Raw genomic sequence first — 20000 nt, 5'->3', positions numbered from 1 at the left:
TTAGTAGTGGCTGTCATGCTTTTAACAGAGTTAGAATCGTGCTAAGACACCCGACTCGGCCCATTTTTCAATTTTGCGCACAGCGCGCGCATGAGTCCAAATCTGTGCTCCCCCACCTGGAAACAAAGTTATGCGCCCCTGCTGCAACGCTCTCCTCTCCGGTCTACCATCAACAGCAACAAATGGCCGTAGACTTGTCGAAAATGCAGCAGCTAGAGTACTAACAAGGACAAGGAAATTCGACCACATCACACCCACACTCATAGCACTACACTGGTTACCCATACAGGCCAGAGCCGCGACTTCAAGGTGCTCCTCCTGACCTTTAAAGCTCAAAATGGACTTGCTCCACCATACATATCCAGCTTAATAAAAGCCTACATCCCCCCACGACCTCTACGCTCCCAAGATGCTGGAAAACTCACAGTCACATACCACAATAAAATAACGTTTGGGGGCAGAGCATTCACACAGCGTGCCCCCTGTCTCTGGAATGCTCTCCCACAAGCTGTTAGAGATGCCAACTCACTAGACATTTTTAAATGTCATTATGGTTCCCCCTAGTTTCACTGAAACCACTATATTCACCTTGCTCTGCCCTGTGGTTTTAAAACCCTATGTTGTATTAATGGCTTTCTGAAACTGTGTTTCCTTGCTATTGTGTTATATTGGGCTATTGTGTTTTTTGCTGTGTATTGTTGTGAAGTGCACATGAGACCCGTTGGGCGTGATGTTGCACTATAAACTAGATAAAGTGCCCCTCTGGGCACAGGTCTCTAGCCTGGCTTGGCCAGCCTCATAGCGGGGATTCACTGAAAATTGGGGAGGAAACATCAGTGAACCCTCACTATGAGTCTGGCCGCGCCAGGCTAACAGGTCTCCACCAGGGCAGGTCAGGTTGTGGCCTCCTGGTGGGGCTATAATAGGCCATGTGAAAAGGGTGCCATTTCTTCTTACACCTTGGCATTGGATGATTTGAGGCATTTTGTTCCAAACATGTGTTTTGCAAAAATCCACCTGTTGGTGATGTGAAAAGGGTGGGATATATTCCTCAGCCTAGTAGGAAAGTCCGTGAAAGATTTCACGTAAATTGCACGCTGCGTTCATGATTTGAGGCTTTTCTGTTCAAAACGGGCCAATCCTGCAAACTTCGAAAGCCAATGTTAGCCAAATAGGATGGAATATGAAATATCGGACAGATCCGTCTTGAACACATGACTATAGAGATAGAGGTTCATCGTTGACATCCAGGGAGTGTGTGTGCAAAATTTGGCATCGACCGGGTTAACGGTGCCGGAGATTAGCTGTTAACAGACACACACACACACACACACACACACACACACACACACACACACACACACACACACACACACACACACACACACACACACACACACACACACACACACACACACACAGACTCACACACGGACGGAGTGCAAAACATACTCTCTCCCCATGCCTTCGGCCTGGTGGAGACAATCAAAATAAACTGAACAGAAACTATATATGGAGATCTAAGGGAGTGTGTCTTGAGTGTACAGGGTTTGATGAGGTCAGATCAACATATGGAAGGCATGATGTCACGAGGCGTAACCATATATGGAGGCGTGATGTCAGGAGGCGTGACCATATATGGAGGCGTGATGTCAGGAGGCGTGACCATATATGGAGGCGTGATGTCACAAGGCGTGACCATATATGGAGGCGTGATGTCAGGAGGCGTGATCATATATGGAGGCGTGACGAACAAACGGGAGATTCAGGTTTTCATAGTAAAGTCAAACTGCGACCTACGGTCGTAACAAACAAACAAACAAGCCAAACAAACAAACATCATTGCTGGCATTCCAATGTGGAGTTGCAGAGTGTTTTTATTTTACCTTTGCCTTATCACCACTAGCACAGTGTTTGACCTTAGTTGAGAGCGAGTTCTGAACAAAAGACGTGTTTCAAAGACGTGTGCTTGCATTGTTTGTGCCAATTACCATATTGGCTGCCAGTGCTTAAGCTGCCGACTGTCTATATTTGAAAGCTCAAGGAGGCTACAAGGGTTGTGGCAAGGTGCTGGGAAGATAAAGGAGTGATGTAAGTCTCTTGACAAGACTAAGTATGAACTACCAGTAGCTCAGCTCAATATAAAATAGGGAAGTATAATGTTGGCTTGTAAGCCACATGTTGCATTAGCATTAATCATGGTAGTGCAGTCTTATGCACTTCTCTTTCATGTCTTATTTTTTCGATAAGGGCATGCGGTATTAGAAGACGAGGATCTAAAATAAAATGACAAAATAAACTGCTATTTTACAATGGGATTATATGAGAGGTAAAACAGATGTAATGTTTACATCAGCTACCCATGTCCCTATAGAGATGTCCAAATCACGTGCCATTGATCCAAAACTAAAGAATATTTTGTTTTCGTTGGATAAGATTTTGTCCACAATTCCATGCTGTATTGATGTTGGTACCATAGGAGAGACTACAGGCAAACGTTGCTCAAAATAACAATTATTTTACATTCTCTAATTGTGTAGACTTCTAAATTAAGTAATACAGATGTTTAACAATAACTTAACTTTTGAGAGTGTGAAATGAAACCATTTGGTTTCATTTCACACTCTCAAGAGTTAAAGATCTATAAGGGTCCATTGGGTTACCAAATGTGCATCATTTAACTGGGGACCACCTGGAACCCCCTCAAGGACCACTGGTGGTCCCCGGACCACTGGTTGAGAACCACATATACCCAACGGCCTCTATGAAACCCTATATAACGTTGCTCTTTCTGCATGTGGCGCCCCCTGCAGGAGCAGCAGCAGCTGTGCGCGGCTCTGCAGGAGACCAAAGCCCTCCTGGAGGAACAGCTGGCGGGCGCCCGAGCTCGCTGCTCCTCCCTACGGGAGCTGGAGAGGGATGATCTCCTGCTGCGTCAGAGAATTATAGACGTGGAAGCGGTTGGTGGAGTGTGTGTGTGTGTGTGTGTGTGTGTGTGTGTGTGTGTGTGTGTGTGTGTGTGTGTGTGCATGCCATGTTTATGTGAGTTTATGTATACAGTACAGTATGTGTGTTTGCCAATGGGGGTATTCAATATAATAACAATAACAATATGTAAGGGCAAATCAATTAAGAGGCAGACATTGTGAGGTAAACTGCCAGAGGCACATGCTAAATTAAATACCCACATGCTAGCCAGTTACTGTACACTACAGTATTCAACAGATTATTTAGTAGTTTATATGCGTAGTGATGTGTAGAGTAGACCATGTTATTTGTGTGCATAGATAGATGCACACAAATAGATATATTGTTCAACAGCTCCAGTACCGTACATACAAATTATCAATTAAAATGAAGCACGATGAACATATTAAAAAAATACATTACATCTATGAAAAATAGAATGCAGCAGGAAAAAAGCTATAGCTATAAGTTTAAAAATGCCTAAGTAAAAAAAAAACCCACAGCTATAACAATATAAATAGCCTACAGACACAGAGAGGCAAAGGGTTGATGAGCTGAGTGATGCAAGTCTAATACTCTAGTCTGCAAGACTAGAGTATTGTATAATTACAATTAGCGCAGCTCAATATCAAATAGGGAGGTAGTGTGGGAAATGTTAGCCTGTAAGCCACAAATGTTGCATTAGCATTTATCATGGTAGTGCAGTGCATTATACTTTGATGAACGGAAATACATCGCATTGAGAGACGCACGGAGAGATGCACCCGACGCACGCAGGTGCATCGCATGGATGCACCTGGGACGTATCCTCAGTGATGTATCCCAAGGTCATCAGAGTTTCGGGTCTCGCGAAAATCATACCCCTTACTCGGGTGACCCAGCTGGGGTGATCAAGTCCCAACTTACGTCCAAGTAGCTACCCTCGATCAGACCCACTAGGGAAAGATCAGGGCCACACAATCCGTTGGAACCACTCCGGAACTACTTTGCCGGGACTGGGATGCACAATTCTGGCATGTGGAGGGACTAGGCTCTGTGGGTTGACTCCTGTCCGGGCCCCTCCTACGTCTCACCAGGTCCACTCCTGCTCTCACCAGTTGCAGCCAGGACCTGTGCGTTGCACAGACTCCCAGCACCAGACACTTCATTCAGGAGTGGTGGATTCTTGAGCCGCAATGGTTCTGCAGGCTCCACCTGGGCAACGGTGGTACTGCAGGCTCCGCCTGCTGATCGAATGGCTCTCCTAAAGGCCTCATCGAAGGTTTTTTGGGCTTCCTCCTCACGGAGGATGCAGGCTGGGGCGCCAACCCATACTGCTCACCTGGGTACCGTCTACATTCCGGCTGTCACCCGTCTCTCTGGTGGTCACCAGACTATACCTGGTTGTCACATAGTCTATTCCTATGAGTCACTATAAATAGAATATAAAAAAATGAATTGACAAGATACAAGATATTCTACTCTGGCTAAGAAAGGGCGGGCTGGTCGGCCCATGCACACGGTACTACCAAACGAAACGACTAATGGAGAAAGACAGGCCTGGCACCAAACAACATGCAATCTAAAATATTCAATAAAAAACCATGTAGGGATTAACATTCATACCACTGAAAATACAGTGCAGTCCCAAGACAGAAAGGAGACCTGTGTGTATCAGGGCAGACATGACCTTGTGAGTCTCAATGTAACACAAAGTGGAGAGCAAACCCATTAAAACGAATTACCATCAATACAACTAAAAATACATTGCATGGATGCACCTGGGACGTATCCTCAGTGATGTCAACAGGGTTTCGGGTCTACCAACATCATACCCCTCACTCAGGCGACCCAGCCGGGGTTGATCAAATCCCGACTTACGTCCCAGTAGCTACCCTCGATCAGTCCATCAGGGAATGAGCAAGGCCACACAATCCGTTGCTCCGGAACTACTCTGCTGGGACTGGGAGAACAAGATTCTGGCGCGTGGAAGGACTAGGCTCTGTGGGTTGACTCCTGTCCGGGCCCCTCCTACGTCTCACCAGGTCCACTCCTGCTCTCACCAGGCCCAGGACCTGTGCGTTGCACCAGACTCCCAGCACCAGGCACTTCATTCAGGAGTGGTGGATTATAATGGCCCTCCTAAAGGCCTCACCAAGGTTTGTTGGGCTTCCTCCTCACGGAGGACACAGGCTGGGGCGCTAACCCATACTGCTCACCCGGTTGCCGTCTACATTCCGGCTGTCACCTGTCTCTCCGGTGGTCACCAGACTATACCCGGTTGTCACATAGTCTATTCCTATGAGTCACTATAAATAGAATAACTATAACTAAAAATACATCGCATGGATGCACTTGGGACGTATCCTCAGTGATGTTTCCTGAGGTCAACGGGGTTTCGGGTCTACCAACATCATACCCCTCACTCAGGCAACCCAGCCGGGGTTGATCAAATCCCGACTTAAGTCCCAGTAGCTACCCTCGATCAGTCCATCAGGGAGTGAGCAATCCGTTGCTCCGGAACTACTCTGCCGGGACTGGGAGAACCAGATCCCTGCTCCTCCCTGGGAGGACCAGGGAGAACCAGATTCTGGCGCGTACAACCTATAAACCTACTACACCTCAAATATATAATAAATAGCAACAAAGCAGGGTTAACAAGTGGAAGAGGTGGCTGGAATGGTCCTTTTTTTAACGTTTTTTTTGTGGCTTTCGCCTTTATTTTATATTTTTTATGGAGGGACAGACAGTAGGCTGACAGGAAATGGGGAGATAGATGGGGGGAAGACATGCAGTAAAGGCCGTCGGGATGGCGATGATGTTCGACACAAATTCAAGTGCTATAAATAATCATGGCAAACATCAATGTCCATAAACAAACAATAGCCTAAAAACCAAACAAACCAGTAGCCATACAACAAAGCATAACATTAAACAAGGCTATTGCTACACAAGGCTGACCTTTGGCCTACCATGAGTTTTCTTTCAGTCTGCATGAGAGGGAGATCGATTCGACACCATCATGTGTAGTAAATTGCTCTCTACTGGGAGGAACTCACCTTTGATCACGTCCTAACTACTGAATCCTGGTCATGTGACTATAGGACATGGCCACAAATCACCTGGATTCCCACATTTCATTATTCTACTGTATATGACAACGATGGGATTCTATGAGGAGTAAAACAGATGTGATGTTTACATAATTTCCTCATGAAGCCTACTGTATATAACCAGACGATGTCCAATCATGTGGCTATAGTTATAGTAGGCTATCATTATTATTAGTATTCAACAAATAGTTTCTATGAGGAATGAGCCATGTTGTATGCAAGCATTTGTGGATGTAGTTTTTATGTCATGAAAGTCATACTGCGTGTGTGTGTGTGTGTGTGTGTGTGTGTGTGTGTGTGTGTGTACTGTACATGTTCATAGGAGCGAGACACAGAGAGGCAAAGGGTTGATGAGCTGCTGGAACTGAACATGAGTCTGGAGGCGGACCTCAGGCTGAACCGCCGCACCTCTGCACCAATCACAATGGTCCATCACCATTTCCACCAATCGGAAATCGAGTCAGACGAAGAGCTGGGCGAAATGATTGGTTAGTGCATGATCTCGATTGCCCCGTGTCATTTAACATGTTTTAATTAACTGATAAGAGGAAATAATGTTTGAAGGCATATACTGCCTACTGGCTCTCAGTCAACATAACGGGGCAAATCTTTTCATCTATCCATTTTCTCTCTCTCACGCACCCCGTCTCGTTTTATTTATTCTCCTCTCAACACCTCACATCATCCTCTTTATGCCTCTGCCATTCTGCTCCCTCTCTCTCTCTCTCTCTCTCTCTCTCTTCGTTGTTCCCTCCTTCTCTCCCCTCTCCCTACATCCCCCGGCTTTCTTGCAGTGTCGGTTTATTATAAGTGACTTTGGGCTTCTTTTTCTGAAAAGTAGCTTGTAAATAATATTTGTAGTTGCGGGTTGCAGTTTTTTGGGGGGGCTTGTTTCTAAAGTGTAGTTGCTTATTTGGGGTTGTTTCCTTGTTGTCGTTTAAACCACACATGTCCATGTCAAGGATCCCCAGATTAATGTATTTGTCCAAAGACTCTATACATCCAAAAATATGTTGTGTCAGGGACCCCCATACCAGATTTGTGTATTTTCAAAAAATATTCCACATTTGTCACTTTTTTCCAAGATTTATTTTTTTAGGAAAATAGCAGCACCTACAAGCTCACAACGCGTCACATTGCGACGCGTTGTGCACTTCTGCTATTTTCAAATAGCCTAGTGGCTTCTTTTGGGCTTTGTTTTCATAGACCTTGTTGTTTCTCTGACACAATCTAGCAACACCGCTCTCTCTCTCTCTTCCTCAGTAGATTTGAAGCCATGGAGTGTGGAGCTGGGAGAGGAGTCGACGCTGAGGCTGCTGGGAGCCGAGCAGGAGAATGCAGAGCTGAGGAGGCGTCTGGCGGAGATGCAGCAGGCCCAGCGGGAGGTCAGAGTTCACACAGAGTCCAGGCCCATAGCACTGCCACTGGCCCATAACTATTTCGCGCAGGTTGACGGGGCAACTGGTTTAACTGAGGGGTGTGATGTAAAAGTGGAAGGAGAAATATCTTGCTAGCTCTGGCTGCAGTTCGTTGGTGTAATAACTACTGTATGGTTAATCATTATCTCATCATGTCTCAGTCTGATGATTAGTCATTACTATTCAGAACACTACAGTAGACTTAGTTATTATTACATCAAGGGTTCTTGCAGTAGACATCTCTCATGGCAACCTAGAAACGTAAGTAAGACGTCTAGCTTCCAAGCTGTCATGAATCATTAACATACGATCCAACCGTTGCAGAGGCTGACTGGCCATTAATTACCTTTCACTGCAGGCCGATTCACCTGATGTGAAGGAAGAACAAGCTTTTCTGGAGAAACAGCATCAGAACACACTCAGAGAGGTAAGCTGAAAGGATTCTACCAGAGAGAGGGGTTTCTAACCCCAGTGGGCCTGGAAACTGAAAGCTGTCCAGACCAGTTAACAGCCACTGTTCAACAGGGGCAGCAGTGGCTCAGCAGCTGTCTTGGAATTGTAAGGTTCAACGTGCCCTCGAGCAAGTCACTTAACCCGTAACTGCTCCTGAGTTATAACTGCATTATAACATTTTAGTTAAATATTTACTAATAAAAACGTTGGCGTTGATCAGTCCAGCGGATTGCGGGATTAGTTTACATACAGACAACTAGACCCCTGCAGAGCCATACCATAAAAAAACTTATGGTAAAAAAATAAAACACATTGGAAATGTGTTGAGGGAATCCACAGTTTTAGGTCTACAAACTTTAATTCTCATTGAATTTTGTCTGATGTGAGTTCCAAAAAATTGTTGAAGAAATTAGCCTACCATTATAGCAGTTTATTCTGACCAAAATGAACAATTGTAGCAATTTACTTGAAATCAAGCGTGCAAAATGCAGGATTCAGGTTTTTACGAGCTTAAACTATCAGAACCAAGTTGAGCTTAGTTGGGTAACTTCCTTTAATAGTTTTTTTCCACTCCTAAATTCCATCTTGGTGGACATTCAGATTCAGTGCATTTTGAAAGAGAAAAAGGAGGGAGTGAGAAATGTGAGCATAGGGCTAACATTTTGGTCTCTTATGAAGCATAAAAGATTCATAGCACATTTTCCATCCATTTATCATCTCCCTCTCACATTTTTTCCCCTCTCCCTGGCCTCATCTCTCACCAGTACCAAAACATGAAGAATGAAAACATCACTTTGAAACAACATGTCGAACTGCTGACAACCAAACTGCAATTCATAGCAGCAGAGGGGAGAACAGAAGGGAAGAAGGGGGGAGAGCTAGAAGAGGAGTACGGCGAGAGAGGAGTCCAAGGCTCCGAATCATCCAGGGGAGAAGGGGAAGGGACAGTGAGGAGTGGAGTGGAGAGAGAGAGAGGAGGAGAGATCACCAGGACCTTGAGAGAAGCAGGAGTTGGGGAAGAAATTCTCCACCTGCAAGGAGACAGTGGGGCGTCAAGGGTGCCGAGGGTATCCGAGCCAAGAAACAGGGGAGAGGCGGAGGGAGGCCAGAAAGACAAAGAAGGAGAGAGAATCAATGAAAGGGAGGGCGAGTTGAGCAAAGAAGAGGCAACGGTGTCTGAACCCATAACAGAGGTCCAGCCTCCTCCGACAACGCTGAAAGAAAGCAAGGAGGACGACATGGTGGAGACAGACGTAGACCTGCAGCGTGGAAGTTCACCGTCTGGCCCCGACATGGAGCTTGTGATCACTCAACTGGAGGAGGCCGACAGGCAGGCCTCGATGGCCCAGGAGCTGCGCTCCAAATACGCAAAGCAGAGCAAGAGAGCCTGGGAGGCTGAGCAGAGGCTGGTGGTCCTGGAGGCAGAGCTACATAGGCTGAGGAAGACTGCAGAGAACCTGGGAGAAGCCCGCAGGCAGATAGAGGTATATGGATGGATGGGTGGGTGAATGGATGGATGAATAAACAGATGGATGGATGGATACAATTTACAATTTACAATTTAGGCATTTAGCAGACGCTCTTAATCCAGAGCGACTTACATTAGGCAAGAACAAAAGCATGGGAATACATCACATATATAAAATGCATTTATCATGAAACATGCGTAAGCTAAGAACGTAACTAGAACATATCTATATAATGACACTATACATATAAACTATACATATATACTATACTATGCTATACATATGTACTATGATGTGCTATGACTACATACAATGCAATTATTGTGCTGTCTACATGACATGCTATAAGTCTGTTTCAAATCTATCTAAGTCTAAAAGTGCTATCTAAGGGGGTAGGATAAGTGCTATGGGCCATGATGGAGTCTGAAAAGGTGGGTCTTCAGACTACGGTGGATGGATACATGTGTGGATATCTACATCGGATAGATGGAGCTGGAATCAAGCTGGTTGAATCAAGCTCTGGTCTCACACACAACCTCCCTCCCTCCCTCTCTCCCTCCTTCCATCTCTATTTCTGTCTCTCTCTCTCTCTCACTTGCTGATCGAGCACACACAGACACATGCTGCTGTAGCAGAGTGGCTCACAGCCTCAGCCTGATGTCCTCAAAAGTCTAATATCTCCCCCGAGTCATAGGGATATCCCTTTGGCTTAGTGGTTAAGACATTGGCTTTCCACGGGGCAGAGCCATAGAGTAAGACAGAGTTACGACATTGAGGGGTCCAGGCACACTGGCTGGTAGTCCAGTCTGGCAGTGTGCCGCGGGTTCGACTCCCGATCCTGACGGTCTTTACTGCGTGTCAACCCCCCCATCTCTCTCCCCATTTCCTGTCAGCCTACTATCTATCCCTCTATCAAAAATATAAAATAAAGGCCAAAGCCACAAAAACAAACATATAGGCTATATTATATATAAAATAAAATAGAAATTACGACATTGAGGGGGGCAGAACACGTATGCAGCCTGGAGAGTGACAAGCTGGAGTTTGAAAATACATTGTTTTCAATGAGGGTGGCGCAAATATCAGCAATTTTAGGCATGTGTGCAGCATGACAACTGTTTTAAAGTATTGTACAGTGACAACTAAAGTCTCTGTAATGTTTATGTTGTACTATTACTAAAAAACGATCTAAAATAAAGGGATTTAAGATCATTAAAGCTGGGCTGTTGCCTCAGTCCAGTGCATTCTGCCAACTTCCGGTCCAGGACATTGTCACTGTTCGCTATGCTCTTCGCCAATAGAAGTCTATGTAGAAGAGCCGCCATTGGACTGGCCCCATGAAGTGAACGGAGTTGTCGTAACTTTGTCTTACTCTATGGCTCCGCACGGGGGAGACCCAGATATGATTCCCGGGTGTTACACTGCCACATTGCACAGGGGAGACCCAGATATGATTCCCGCGTGTTACGCTGCCACATTGCACAGGGGAGACCCAGATATGATTCCCGCGTGTTACGCTGCCACATTGCACAGGGGAGACCCAGATATGATTCCCGCGTGTTACGCTGCCACATTGCACAGGGGAGACCCAGATATGATTCCCGCGTGTTACGCTGCCACATTGCACAGGGGAGACCCAGATATGATTCCCGCGTGTTACGCTGCCACATTGCACAGGGGAGACCCAGATATGATTCCCGGGGGTTACACTGCCACATTGCACAGGGGAGACCCAGATATGATTCCCGCGTGTTACGCTGCCACATTGCACAGGGGAGACCCAGATATGATTCCCGGGGGTTACACTGCCACATTGCCTGCCCACCACTGAGAACAACGTTTCTCTCCTCTCGGCCTTCCGTTAGGTTCTTCAGACGGACAGTCTGGAGGTGGAGGAGGAGCTGTGCCGCCTGCGAAGCCAAGCGGAACTCCACAGGATGCAGGCCACGGCCATCGCCACCCTGGAGGGAGAGAGAGCGGCACTGGAGAGGGACAGGGACACACTGCGCAGCTCTGTGGAGACTCTACGCACAGCCCAGCGCAAGGTTGGAAGTCACACACACGCACATGCATACGGTAGTACACATAATTATGCAAGTATACACAGAAGATAGAAAGTTGAGACGATATGCTCCCTAGACTAGCTTTTAAGTACCTCTGTGTTTGCTCCATCGTTGCCCTCAATTGGTATTCCAGGATCTGTAAAATATGTATGTTTGATCCTCCATAATTTAGGTAATCCAATTAGTATATCCACAGAGAACCACACAGAAACACCAAACGCACCGTGGTGAAAACATTAACAAGCCAGATATTTCCTCACAGGACCCAAGTGTCATGTCGGGGACGGAGGAGGGCTCGTTTTGCATCACTCAACTGTTGCTGCATACTGTACTTCCTCATGCAATGTCTTTAGTGGGGATGCACACGCTGATCCGACACACCAAAGGTCCGACATGCGGAAACAACGGTCGGACTAGCGTTCGAACATGCGCTGTTCCGTGCTTGCGGTTAAGGTTAGATTAGGGTTTGAGGTAGGTTGTCGGACCAATGACAGTCGGACCAATAGTATGTCGTTTGGCCTGTGACATCATAGACTTGTTCGCGTTGCGCGTCCTGCATCAAATCTCATGTGTATTCAGTGAGTGCTACGTCTAAAGACCTTATTTAGTTGTAAAACACAATGTTAATGCTTTGGAGATTTCACTGGAAAACTTTAAAATACATCAATCAGACAACAAAACCTTTTACATGTGTGGGGGCCACTTCCCGGCTCAATGGGTAAGAATTGGATTTAACCCTGATACACATAGCAGACAAGAGCATGGGACAAGAGGATTGCTTTCATTAGGATTCATTTAATTGACAAGCATTTAGCTGACAGCTTTTATCTGCAGCAACTTCAGTGCGAGAATGTGTGAACAGTGAACACAGGGCTTCATTGATGCACTGACATCTGACCAGACAGATGTAGGTTTTGATGGATACCTTACCCTTTCTGTAAGGATTAAACCAGTGCTTTGCAATTAAACAATGTCTCCTTAGCTAACTGTGCTGTCATTCTCCTCAACATCTTCATATCCATCTTCATATTTGACATCTATTTATTTTATTGCTCGGAGAAACAGCAGTCTCTGTGTGTACTGACAGCCTGGTGTGATAGGGAGGATTCAAGCTGTCTCAGAATGAATTATTAGTATTTTCTTCTCCCCAAACCCAGTATTGAGCAGTTCAGTCTGGTTGGAAACAAGACAATGACAGATAAGCTTACGTTGGATTATAGGACACACACATGCACGCGCATGCACGCACACAGACACTCAAACAAAAGCTCATGGGATGCTTTTTGTTTTTCATTCTCATTCTGTCATTTTGGTGATGGGGACGGGTGACATTCATCAGACTGCTACACTCACTGTAACCTGGACCATAACAATGGCTGTGATTATCTTCAGCACTCAGCCTGTGTGCCTCGTGCCACCAAGTTAATCACGGCCATGCTGGTATGCTGGTATGGTACAGTACAGCAAGTAGGAGAGCACAACCTCCAAAGTGTGATATCACAACGGCTTGTGATGCGACCTGTTGTGACCTCGTAGATCTGCTATTTCCTCTATTGTTTAACACATTTTGAGTATAAAATTGTAAAATATGTTCCAATGTTCAATGGAAAAACACAACTAAACCATTAAAACTCACTCAGTGCCACAGGACGCCTAATGACGCCTCCCCCTTCACATTCACAATTATTATTTGTGTGACAATGAATGGTCAAGTGAAACGTCATGATGATCGTGACACAGCCCTGCCCTCCTCCTCTCACAGGTCGACCAGCTGGAGCTGACCAACCAGGCCCTTAAGGCGGAGCTGGAGCGCCAGGGGCGGAGTTTCGACACCAGCCGGCGGCGGGAGGAGGAGTTAGAGGCGGAGCTCCGCGAAGTCACCGTAGAGGTCCAGTCGCTGGCCCGGGGGCGGGACCAGGCGCTGCTGGAGGCTTCGCGATTGGAGCAGGAGAAAGAGGCGTGTCGGTCCGAGCTGGAGGGCCAGCGGAAGGAAGGCCGGCAGAGGGAGAGGGAGGCGGCCAGGCTGAGACAGCAGCTGGAGAGCACCACCTTGGCCTTGGAACACAGCAACCAGAGAGCACGGGGCCTGGACACTGAACACAGGTGCACACAATGGGCTACGTATATGATATGCACGCCATTTTGGAAAGAACTTGGGCCCCTTCCCTACTTCCTTCACAGGTGTTACCACTGATACTAATGAATGATGGATGACTCTGTTCCATTCTGGTCAAACAGAGTCCGGGTGCTGCTATTGTGCATGTTGGCTCACTGGGAACACTCTGCTACAGCAGCGGGTCTCCAAAGTGTCCTTGAATGGGTTCCAAATGGCCCTGTAAGGGGGTGCAACTCTGAGAACGTTGATTTATACACTCTCAGAGTTATGGAGGTCCTTGCAATTAAAACGTATAAGAACCACTGCACACTAAATGGAACAGAGCCTTAATTAGTATCATTGGTAACACCTGTGAATGTAGGGAAGCGGCCCGGAAGTAGGAAGAGTTATTCTGTGTGCATATAGCCCATTCATTCGTACAGATGCACGCACAATATATGCAGACATGCATATATTCACCTGGTTCTGCACTCATGAATAGGCACGTGTGCACACTTGTATTCACACCTCTATTCTGCCCACTTATACACACATGCTGAATATCCGCTCACATAAATATGCACACGGCAACATTTGCATCCCTGCATATATGCAGACCCGAACGCATATATTAGCCTAAACAGGCATATTTAAAAGCACAAGCACAGACACTCACTTAGAAAATGTGTCATCTACCATTCATCCTCAGGAGTGCTTTCCCCAGCCAAGAAGACCATGGAATAAATAAATTAGGCATGGGTCTCTTCAACATACTGTATGTTGCTTTACAAGCTCATTTAAACTGTCTGTCTTGTCTGGGACTTGTTGCTGGTGTGTAGGCGAGCCTGTCAGCAGCTGTCACAGTCCAAGGAGCTCTGTGCTCAACTGCAGGACCTGGAGAAGGAGCTCCGAATTCAATTACAATGTCTGGAGGAGGACAAGCAGCAGCTGAGCACGTTAAACACGGACGCACAGGCCAAGATCAGCTCACTGTCCCAGGTGTGTGTGTGTGTGTGTGTGTGTGTGTGTGTGTGTGTGTGTGTGTGTTTGATTGATTGATTGAACATTTTATTAACAGTTTGCAGAATTACAGTACATTTCAAGCACAAACTCAATACAAAGGCTGTTAACTGTGAGTGGACGACCCAATTAAGCATTACACTTGTTTACAACAGGGTCCACCATGTTCAATTCATCAAAACATTTAGAGACGTACAAATAGACACTTCTATATAGACAAAGAACAGTACAGGAATTCATCATAATGGAGGTAAAAAGGGAAAAGAAACATATACAGTGAGGGGAAAAAGGGGGGGGCGGTGGGGGGGGATTCAGATTTTACGGGGGCCAGTTTCGAATTGCAGCCATCCGTAGGTGCCCTTTGAGAGCGGTTTTGAAGGAGTCAATGGATTCGCATGTCTTAATGACTGTTGGTAGGGCGTTCCACATTTTGGTGGCATAGGAGCGAAAATAATTTAGTCCCTTGTTTGTGCTGAATCTGGGTTGAACATGATTCGTTGCACTCCCTCTGGTGTTGTGGGTGTGTGTGTGTGTGTGTGTGTGTGTGTGCTCCTCTGAGTCGCACAGAATGTGTTATTTCTTCTTTTATGATGGGAGTATGATTCCAATCTGTTGCAGCAACAAACAGACCAGAGAGAGACAGACTAAGTGGCAAAGCTACTCTTTACAGACGGTGTGCATGTTGACTAGCAATGGTATATGTCTGCTCTTGCCAAATGAAAACAGTGAACCTATAAGTGCTAACGTGCTTCACACAAACTTTGTTTGTGTTTCGTTTCGTAATGTCACACTTATCGGCATGGGTACAAGGTGCACATCCGTTTCATCATGAATTGGTAAAAAAAATAACAACATCTTTGTGTTCACAAAAACAAAATAACCCTAATGAATGTAAAGAAATACAGATTTGATTGGTTGCTGTCTTCTTACCTATATACGGTATCTCTTATCAGGACTTATCCAGTGGGAAAGCGCTATCTCAGAAGATGTCCAGTGAAGTTGTGCATCTGAAACAGGAAGTGGAAAAAAGGGAGGCTGAGCTAACGAGGGCCAATGAGTCTCTCAACTCATCCCAGGCGAGACTCGAGACCATCCTCCAGTCCCTGAAGGAGAGCCAATCAGAAAACAAAAGGAGAAGTTCCACAGACGTGGACTGTGGACGGGCTTTGGAGGGGTCGACTCAGACACAAACTCAGGGGACGCCAGTCCCAGCTCCATCTCCGGAGGGTGGCAATGGCCGTGACCTTTCCATGACCCCTAATGACTCCGCAGTGGAGGCAGATAGGTTTTTGAGCGAGAGGCTGATCGAGCTGGAGAGGGAGGTACTGTATGTGTTGCATGTCCATCTTGTGTCGTACTGTATGTCCACAGAGTATACAGTGCGACTGTGGCTTGAGGAAGTTGTATCACTGTTGTACAAGGGAGATAATCTATATCATGTTGAAATTCCTACTGCGGGGATTTGTGACGATGCCAAAGTCATTCTAGTCCAGCCCCATCCCAAGAGTAACACTCTATTTTCAGAACGCTCTTTATCTCAGCTCATCACTTTTTATGTCACTCTGGTTACTGTTAATCCCCCTTATCTCCTTTACCCGCCTCTTCCTCTGTCTCTTCACACGCACACACACGCGCGCACACGCACACGCACACACACACACACACACACACACACACACGCATGCACGCGTGCACACGCACACGCACACACACACACACACACACACACACACACACACACACACACACACACACACACACACACACACACACACACACACACACACACCACTTGCATAGACATACACACACACACCAAGGCTCTCTCGTTCTTTCGGGATGTTCTCATTTCACATCGTGATTCTGTGTAGCTCGATCAATAGACCATGGAACACCCAGTCAGTGCCAAGGTCAGGGGATTCATTCCCTGGGTGTCTCAAAGGGGGTACGAGTGTGTTGCTGTAAGTTGTGTGCTAAAGAATAGCAGTACCACAGTCGGTAGAGCATATATTAACACTATCACTATCTTTTTGTGTAGTTCAGTAGAAGCATAACATGTTTCTAACGCCTCTGACATCACAGCTTAACTTCTCTCTGCACAGACCGGGAAAGCATCTGTCATTTTAGATTTGAACCCTTTAATATTTTATACTTTAGCTTGCCGCACTATTGAGCTTGTAGATCTGCTATTTTTTTTTTAATCGTGAATATTTGTGCAAATCTTTGAATATGTATGTTTTCTAAAGCAAACATATTCAACTCAAGTCTTTGCTTCTGGGGGGGGGGGGGGGGGGTCTCCCTGGAACGAAATATAGAAACGTATATATGTTTTCCTGAAAACTGTTAAGATGTAGAAGGCATTTGTATTCGGGTCTAACCGTGCAGTGGGACGAGTCATATTGGAGAAACACTGCGATTGCGACTGTAAGTTATAAGTCTCAGTACAAACATGTCCTCCAGTTTAGAGTTATTCATCACCCAGTCCTATCTCCTCGCTCTCCATCTCTATCTCTGCCTTGCCGCCGCTGCCTCTCCCTCCTCGATGCCCTCCCAGAATGCAGTGCTGTTAGCGGAGCGCGAGGCCCTGAAGTCTGGGTTGCGTGGGTCCCAGGAGGCGTGCGACCACCTCAGGGAGCAGCTGGAGGCTCTGCAGCGTCACTCCCTCAGCCTGCAGGACTCCTGCACGCGGCTGCAGGCACTCAACACACAGCTGCAGGTAAAGCCACAGCGGTTTGGGAAAAAGTACTCGTGCATCAATACTGCAATGTAGAAATGCTCTGTTACAACTAAAAGTCATAGTTGAATTCAACATTTACTTGAGTAAAAGTATTGGTGTCAAAATGCATTTAAAGTGCCAAAAGTACTCATTATGCAGAATGCACAAGTTTACAATTTTTTATGAAATGTATAAAAACCTTCTGAAAATAGCAGATGACTACAAGCTCATAATGCATCACATTATGACACATTGTGAGCTTGTCTATTTTCAAATAAAAAATGCATATAGTGCTGAAGTGGGTAAGAGGTTTTGTAATAATAATCAAAATCTACAAAGTATTAACGAAAGTTTGCAAATAAATGTTGTGGAGTAAAAGTACAATATTTGCCTCTGATCAGATGTAATGGAGTAGAAGTAAAAGTACTGAAAACTGGAAATACTCCAGTAAAGTAAAAAATACCTCAAAATTGTACTTAAGTACAGTACTAAATGTGGATATCTCTCTCTCTCACACACACACACACACACACACACACACACACACACACACACACACACACACACACACACACACACACACACACACACACACACACACAGGTGGAGCAAGCAACATTGAATTCCCAGCATGCATCAGCGTTGACCCGTTGCAGCGAGAGCCAGGCCAGGTGTGCCGCTTTGGAGGCGGAGTCCAAAGTGTGGGTGCGGGAGCGGGACGAATCGGCTGCCAGGATGGAGGCGCTGAGGCGGGATCACGAGCGAATGACCACGCTGCAGCAGCGCCAGGAGGCGGAGCTGGAAGAGCTTCTAGAGAAACACTCTCATTTACGGAGCAACAGTCGAACTGTGGAGGGGCAGTACCGAGAGTTGGAAGCCAGGTACACACACACGCACGCACGCACGCACGCACGCACGCACGCACACACACACACACACGCACACACACACACACACACACACACACACAGACACACAGACACACAGACACACAGACACACACACACACAATGCGCATCCTTCGAATATCCCAAGGTGAGTATGAAGTTCAGATGAGATCAGGTTCTTCCAGGAGCCAAGCAATCGGCCAAACAAAACATCCAAGCATTCCGTATGGACCCGCACTATGAACTGGCACGCTCCAGACCCGCACTACAGTACCAGTGAATAGAATTCAGATACACACACAGCACATATAGGAGACTTGCATATATACCACCAGTGGTGTTTTGGTCGTAGCACGGGGTACCACGGCGTGTGACCAGTACTTTTTCACACGCAGGTACGGCACTGTAACGTTGCGGTATGGTGTGCGTGCACGCAGGAACTTCAAATTAAAATACCGTACGAGCCGATCTACAGCTAGCTCATGAGTCGCAACATATCACAGGAAATGGCACTGCGACACATTGTGAGCTTGTAAATCGGCTATTTTCAGCAAAAAACAAATTCCAATGCCCAAAATCTCGGCCACTAGTTCACTCACACTCGCTCACTCCAGCATGGAGGTGTTACGGTGCAATTGGTGACCTGTTGAAATATGTGACAATCGTTTAGACAAACGCATAACGTCAGTGTCCGAATGTAAATTGTTGCAGTTTGTTTATTAGCAGAGTTCAATCTAGCAGTATTCAGGCCACATATTTAAAGACCTCCATGTAAGTTGTGTGAAGTCCACAAGATGGTAACATATTTCAGCAGCTCACCAATTTCACCACACACACACACACACACACACACACACACACACACACACACACACACACACACACACACACACACACACACACACACACACACACACACACACACACACACACACACACACACACACAATAATTTTTAAATGAACCTCCTGTATCTAATTGTGTATAATAATAATCACAAGGTACACAGAGCTTCTGAACGGCAAAACCCAAGTGGAGGAGAAAGAGCGAGAGATGAAGATGGAGAGGGAGAAGTTGGAGGCAGAGGCACAGGGGAGGATGGAGAGACAACGGGAGTTGGAAAGAGTGAGAGAGGAGAATGAGAGGTAATTTTACTGCCCACTCACTCAGTGTAAAAATGGCTCATTTCTAACTCTGTGGGGGGGAGTTGGTCTCTTCCTCTTCGCCGCTCATCTCCCTACAGTCATATCCATTTGAATGTGGGAGAGCAAAGGCATTAATGCTTATAATCCATGAAATCATCTGTTTGCGTGTGTTTGATGGTGTGGGATTTTCTTCTTTTTTCTCTCTCCAGGATCGTTTGTTCTTTGGACTAAACTAAAAACTGTTTGAGAATTCACTTCAGTTTTGGTAGAGATGCAGACTAAGCTTTTCTGAACTATGCTCACTGTGTGTACCTGTTACTGTTACATGTTACTGTTACAGCACATGGTACATGGTACGGTACACCAGAGGAGTGCAAATGTTCTCAGCAATGAAATCGAGTAATTATTCATGATAATTAATTGTTTGACTGGTGACGTGACAACAGCCTTTGTTGTCATGCCATGTATTTAATAATGTAAAAGCTAAAGAAATGATATTGAAATGAACAGACAATTTACTCATAGAAGGCGTAGGACCAGCAATATTGTAAATACTTTCGTTTTTTTGGTTGTTTTTTTGTCTTTGTCTTTTTCTTTTGTCTGCCCACTCTTTCTTCTTTTTCTCCTTCTGAAATGTACACTCTGAAGCGATATTGCCCTTTGCCCCTGTTAAGT

General features: G+C 45.9%; 1 protein-coding gene across 1 annotated transcript in view; it reads left to right on the top strand.

Annotated features, from left to right (window-relative positions):
* Nucleotides 1-20000, top strand: part of ccdc88b (coiled-coil domain containing 88B) — a 46803-nt gene that overhangs the window by 19381 nt on the left and 7422 nt on the right. Inside the window, exons 11-22 of the mRNA XM_079503766.1 lie at nt 2814-2960; nt 6382-6547; nt 7323-7444; nt 7836-7904; nt 8695-9414; nt 11265-11444; nt 13225-13565; nt 14397-14556; nt 15531-15899; nt 17132-17293; nt 17897-18174; nt 19182-19325. Of these exons, the coding sequence (XP_079359892.1) occupies nt 2814-2960; nt 6382-6547; nt 7323-7444; nt 7836-7904; nt 8695-9414; nt 11265-11444; nt 13225-13565; nt 14397-14556; nt 15531-15899; nt 17132-17293; nt 17897-18174; nt 19182-19325 (2858 nt within the window). The remainder of the gene's footprint in view (nt 1-2813; nt 2961-6381; nt 6548-7322; nt 7445-7835; nt 7905-8694; nt 9415-11264; nt 11445-13224; nt 13566-14396; nt 14557-15530; nt 15900-17131; nt 17294-17896; nt 18175-19181; nt 19326-20000) is intronic.

The sequence above is a fragment of the Electrona antarctica genome (genome assembly GCF_951216825.1).
Source record: "Electrona antarctica genome assembly, chromosome: 1".
In the NCBI taxonomy this organism is placed as follows: Eukaryota; Metazoa; Chordata; class Actinopteri; order Myctophiformes; family Myctophidae; genus Electrona; species Electrona antarctica.
Note: the sequence above shows the minus strand (reverse complement) of the source record. Positions and strands in the feature narration are given on the sequence as shown.